Raw genomic sequence first — 5,819 nt, 5'->3', positions numbered from 1 at the left:
ATACACGCCGGAAATAGTATAATAGACATCTCTCAGTTAACAGGTAAGAGGTAAGACCGTAAGAACACTAGGGGCTCAGATTCAAATCTCAATAGCATTGCCGTCTTTTCTTATCTTTTTTTATTATAATTGGACACCAAGCAGGGTCGGTTAGAGTGCATGGCTCTTTGGTCAATCCCTCCTATTAAGAGAACAATAAATTGGAGTATTATATTATATAAAATTATGAACTTTAATATTTACAATTACATGAAAACCTTTAAAAAAAATTATACTCAAAATAAATAAATAAAATAAAATAAATTGCTTATCCAAAATCTCATTCGCTACTATAATATAAATTTGTTAGCTTCACAAGTTTCGTGGTCGAAAAAAGTCACCCTTCATCAAGTTCCAAAGAGGTAACATGCATTTCTTCAGCTTGGACATTCAAAACTACTTACTAAATGTGTCTGAATTTCAATAAATGACTCACATCTTCTTTGTTTTTGTCTTGCACATACATATGTCTTTAAATTTTATGAATTTAACTCAAGAAGCTTGAAAAGAATGATCTCTATTATTCTTCTGATAAATACTTTTTCTTATGATGTGAATGGATAACCTCTAGGCATGGCAGCACGGCAGCAAAAGTTTGAAAGTATGCTCAGCTCCACTGTCATCACCTTGCTTTGGCTGCTTGCATTTTCTATGTTGTGCATGGCCCAGTCCCAGTCGATTGTCGAGACTCTACCTGGCTTTCCTGGTAAACTTCCCTTCAAACTTGAAACAGGGTAAGTCATATTGCAATGCCATCTTTCCTCTCTCTCTAGCTCTCTCTGTTTTGTATATGCTTGGATTTATATGTTTTGTTTAGCATCTCTGTTAATTCTCAGATATGTGGGGGTGGGTGAAGCAGATGATGTGCAACTATTTTACTACTTCATTGAATCTGAGAGGAATCCAAGGAAGGACCCTCTGTTGCTTTGGCTTACTGGAGGCCCTGGTTGTTCTGGCTTCTCGGGACTGGTTTATGAAATTGGTTTGACTTCTCAGTTCTCACTCTTTTTGTTTTCTCTTATTCCTTATGGTATTAAGCTACTATTAGCCTACTTTTATGGCCTATAATTCTAAAATGCTTTCTCACCCTCACTATTTGATGTGGGATTATGTTCATTAACAGTGTCTAACTGAATAACAATGTTTATAACCTTCACATAAAGTAACTTAATCAGCAAAAAAATTTTGTAATCTGTAGACTAATTTTTTTTTGATAATTTGCACTGTAATGTAGGTCCACTGTCATTTAATTACGAAAATTTCGATGGGAATGAACCAACATTCCAATTGAACCAATATTCATGGACAAAGGTATGTCATCATATACTCCTATATTGTTTTAGGGGTGGAATCGGTTTCTTTGCAATGTAACTGGTGATTTCGATTGTAAAGACTTCCTTTCGGCTCCACTTCAACCATAGTGATTATTGGTTTATTTCCAGGTCGCTAGCATTATATTTTTGGATGCTCCTGCTGGCACAGGATTCTCCTATTCAAGAACCTCCCAAGGTTACAATATGACAGATACATTATCAGCAGCACAAACCTATGAATTCTTGAGGAAGGTGAGTGAAATTCTACAAAATAATGAAAATTTTTCGTTTAGCTCACCCCTCTTTATAATCAAACGGGAAATTCTCTAGCAAATGGAAAATAAATTTTTAAGATTACCCAGGCAGGTTTAATTATGACAATTACTTTACTTTTGTTGTACTTAAATCCACCCAATTGCTCTTCTTACCTGTGACGTAAATTCTAGTCATTGAAAGAATTTTATTTTTTGTTGTGTTGTAATTTTCGAAATTTTCTAGAATATTTAATTTTCATGTTTTGAGGAGTTTTTCAAAGTATTTTGGTCAAAATTAACTCTCTATGTGGTAGAAAATTAATTCAGATTTATTTAAGAATAGGCTTTTTTTTTTGTAATTTTTCCTATCAATAAAAATTTTAGTACTTATATTATTATTATTATTATTATTATTATTATATTATTATTTTGGTGGAATCCAAATCTTCACCTTCAGAGTTCAAGGTATTCTAGGGTCCAGCCATGAACTAACCCTTCTCTCACGTTGCATAGTTTTCATATAAAATTAAAGCACATACTAGTCTTTTTTTTTTCTTTTTCTTGAGGGGTGAAAAGCACATACTAGCTAATACTTTTGATCTGTCACAGTGGCTATTGGATCACCCAAAATTCTTGACAAATGTACTCTATGTTGGTGGCGATTCATATTCAGGCATTACTGTTCCAATCGTCGTTCAAGAAATACATAATGGTAATTTGTGATGACTTATGATAACCCAATTTTGGTATCAAATTCAATCCAATTCGGTCACAGAGAAAGCATTGGACGAGTGGTTTACTTCAAAACATTCAGAGTCAACACTTTTTTCTTATTTGCATCCATTTCCCCTTTCTATTATCATAAAGGTCAGTTTAATTTTAATCTATCCTACATTCTTGCAGGTAACGCTGTTGGAAACGTGCCATTCATAAAGCTAAATGTAAACAATTTTATCACACAACTTGGATCACAAGAGCTAGTTCTATTTTATTCTTTCAAATGTCTTCTGGATTTTGGTTTCTACTAGCGAATAAATCAAGATTCGTTTAAATTGAAAACAGGGATACTTTCTTGGCAACCCAGTTACAGATCGACGTAGTGATGTCAGTACACAAATTGAGTATGCTCATCGTGTGGCACTTATATCTGATGAACTCTACGAGGTAATTCAATCCCCCCAAAATGCAAAATTGGAGTTTCCTATGTTTATGTAACTGATGTGGTGGCAGATTGAAATGGTGTTAAAAAAAAAAAAAAACCCTTACCACTTCAGTAGAAGTTGGTATTGAAAAATGTTGTGTATGTTGCATTACTCATACTTGTTATACCCTCCATCAAAGATAACATTAGACGATTAAGACTAACAAATAATCTAACAGCTATGTCTTAAATTTCCAGTCAATCAAAGAAAGTTGTCATGGCGAGTATGTGAGGGTAGATCCAGAAAATGTGCAATGTCTGAAAGATATTCAAGCTTACACGGATGTAAGAAAAATTGCTACTTCTGTATATCCAATTACATATGATATTCATCTTTCACTTTCAGTGTGACTGACTCTGACTGACTGTGCTTGTAGTGCATTACAAAACTTGATCCTGCCAACATTTTGGAACCAAATTGTCCTTTAATTTCCCCAAAATCAAAAGGAATAGGATGGGATCAAGCAATTTTTGAAGAAAACCCTATGGATATACTCCTTTCGTGGTCTCGAACTCCTACCTTATGGTGCCGGGTAAATTGCTTTTTCTCTTTCTCATGTTAAAATGCATAACTAATTTTACATTACTGTCTAGTAAATTCCTAAAATTTCTTTTGCAGGTTTATAATTATGTGCTCTCATACATTTGGGCTAATGATGATAATGTACAAAACGCTCTTGGCATCCGGAAGGTACACTGATTGTACCATTACACTTTATAGTTAACAAAATCCAAAAACGAATGGATCACTTCATCATATTGTTATGATGACACGCAGGGAACAAAATTGAGCTGGTTTAGATGTAATAAGACTTTGTCCTACACATATGATGTTGTAAGTACCATTGAGTATCATCGAAATCTCACAAATACTGCCTACCGATCTCTGATTTACAGGTGACAATGATGCACAACATCCCTTTCTCCTTTTATTTTCTCCCTATATTTTAAGCGTCTCGTTGAAATTATATCAAAGTTAAGCTTTTTGGTTCACTTATCTTCTTCTTCTTCTTCTTTTTCATTTTTTTTTTCACTGGTTACTAGGCCACTGATTCATTGAATATGCATTTGGACTATGACACAAAATATTAAAGAGAAGCTAATAATATGTGTTATTCTCTTTTTTTTTGAAAATTGAAATTCAAGAAGCTTGACATAATTTGTTAGAATGAGTCGAACATAATAAGTGAGCCTCATTATGTTCGACATTTTTTTTTAACTCCTCATGCTAAGTATTTCTCCTCTCACACAGTGGAGACCAAGACCTGAGTGTTCCATATGTTGGCACCCAAGAATGGATCAGATCCCTCAATATGACTATCACAGATGATTGGCAGCCATGGTTTGTTGAGGGCCAAATTGCCGGGTTGGTATCTAAATTTTGGAATTAATATATCCTTAGCACTATTGTCAAATTTTATCTTCTTGCCTGTATGAAATAAAACTACTTTTATTATTATGACACAGGTACACAAGGCTCTTTACGAAGAATTTATACCATATGACTTTTGCTACGGTTAAGGCATGAAAAACACGCCCTGATTATTTTTCTTCTCCATTTATGTTATGTTATGCAAGAATAATTAAAGTTGACCTTTTATTTTCCTATTCTAATTGTATATGTAGGGAGGGGGTCACACAGCTCCAGAGTACAAGCCTAGAGAGTGTTTTGCCATGGTGGATAGGTGGCTTTCCTACTATTCTCTCTGATCTAAAAATGTTGTAGCTGCAAATCTTCGCAACAATTTGATATGTAAGCAGCCAGACGGTGATAGAAATTGCAAGTATGGCCACTGTGATGATGAAACCAATTGGTGTTGTTTGTAATAAAAAGACTGAACCAACCAATAAGTATTGTCGTAAATTTTACCATATTTAGTGGGCGCTTCAACTTTTATAAATATAGGAATATTAAATTAGATAATGAAAGGCTTATAGGTGAAATCTGACTCCAATGTAGTTGGTTATCTCATGATGCATTTGATTTTTAGTCAAAGGCATGGCCCTTTCACCATCAAAAAAAAAAAATAATAAAATAAGTAACATCCTACTCACATAATTGTTAAAAGTTAAAATAGTACTCTGTAGAGAAGGAAAATTCCCGACCTATCACAAGCTGACACGTCACACTACCAAGTCCACAAAATGCAGCCAATTACAAAGCGCCACATACTACTGCTAGGTTTTACTATTACTATTCAGAAGCCAACAGAAATTTGCCAAGTGTCATGCAAGAACCCATCATGCATCAGCTCGTGCAAGCGATGACATAAGCAACCTCGCACATGTAAGCGATGATACAATCAAGCCAGCACGTGTAAGCGATGACATAAGCAGACCAATCAGACTGTGACATGTGTCACTAATCAGACTCCGCCACGTGTCGCTCATCCACCTCAAAACTCCTATAAATAGAAGCCTTCCTAAGACATTTCGAGGACACCAAATCATTTGAAGCACTCAGAAGTCCAGAAGCTCTGCCGAAACCAAGCTCTAAAGCCTCCAAGAACTTCAAGAACTTCAACTTCAAATACGAAGAACATTCGAAGAGAAATCATCCAAATCATCCGCCTAGATCCAAAAGTTTGCGGGAATCAAGCCTAAAGTGTCCGAAAACATCAACAAATCACAAATCAGTGAAGCTCTACGGATTCAAGCCTCTTAAGTCCCGAAGAACTTCCACCACAAATCCAAGAATACGAAGAACACACGAAGAACACGAAGAACATGAAGAACAAAGGATTTCTAACAAGCTCATAGCCAGAGATTCATTGTAATTCCGTTTTAGCAATCTTCGATCCATCCCTCAACCAAATTGAAGGATATTTTGTGTTCAAGTCACAATCACATTACCACAAATCCAAATCAATAAGTCTTGCAAGGAGATCGAATCAGAGGATCACTCTTTTGTAATTGCAGAGAATTGTACCACATATATTCAATACAAATTCGCATTTGTGCAACTATTTTACTTGTTTGATTTATTTCAAACTAGAAATTTAGTCGTCTACA

General features: G+C 35.0%; 1 protein-coding gene across 1 annotated transcript; it reads left to right on the top strand.

Moving 5' to 3' along the window:
- Window positions 1-275: 275 nt before the first annotated feature.
- Window positions 276-4,681, top strand: LOC111997409 (serine carboxypeptidase-like 13). The gene is made up of 15 exons (XM_024029492.2): window positions 276-401; window positions 611-773; window positions 876-1,021; window positions 1,274-1,350; window positions 1,482-1,604; window positions 2,216-2,318; window positions 2,510-2,547; window positions 2,669-2,770; window positions 3,006-3,092; window positions 3,185-3,340; window positions 3,427-3,498; window positions 3,586-3,704; window positions 4,060-4,173; window positions 4,275-4,329; window positions 4,434-4,681. The coding sequence occupies exons 2-15, from the start codon at window positions 613-615 to the stop codon at window positions 4,515-4,517; spliced, it is 1,437 nt and encodes a 478-aa protein (XP_023885260.1). The 5' UTR covers window positions 276-401; window positions 611-612; the 3' UTR covers window positions 4,518-4,681.
- Window positions 4,682-5,819: the final 1,138 nt, after the last annotated feature.

The sequence above is a fragment of the Quercus suber genome, unplaced genomic scaffold (genome assembly GCF_002906115.3).
Source record: "Quercus suber isolate HL8 unplaced genomic scaffold, Cork oak 2.0 scaffold_164, whole genome shotgun sequence".
Lineage (NCBI taxonomy): Eukaryota > Viridiplantae > Streptophyta > Magnoliopsida > Fagales > Fagaceae > Quercus > Quercus suber.
Note: the sequence above shows the minus strand (reverse complement) of the source record. Positions and strands in the feature narration are given on the sequence as shown.

Excerpts from the sequence above, each read along its gene's own strand:
- LOC111997409 (XM_024029492.2), top strand. The coding sequence starts at position 613 with ATGGCAGCACGGCAGCAAAAGTTTGAAAGTATGCTCAGCTCCACTGTC. Across the intron at positions 1,605-2,215 it reads CCTATGAATTCTTGAGGAAG|TGGCTATTGGATCACCCAAA; the intron begins GTGAGTGAAATT and ends GATCTGTCACAG. Across the intron at positions 3,705-4,059 it reads TACCGATCTCTGATTTACAG|TGGAGACCAAGACCTGAGTG; the intron begins GTGACAATGATG and ends CCTCTCACACAG.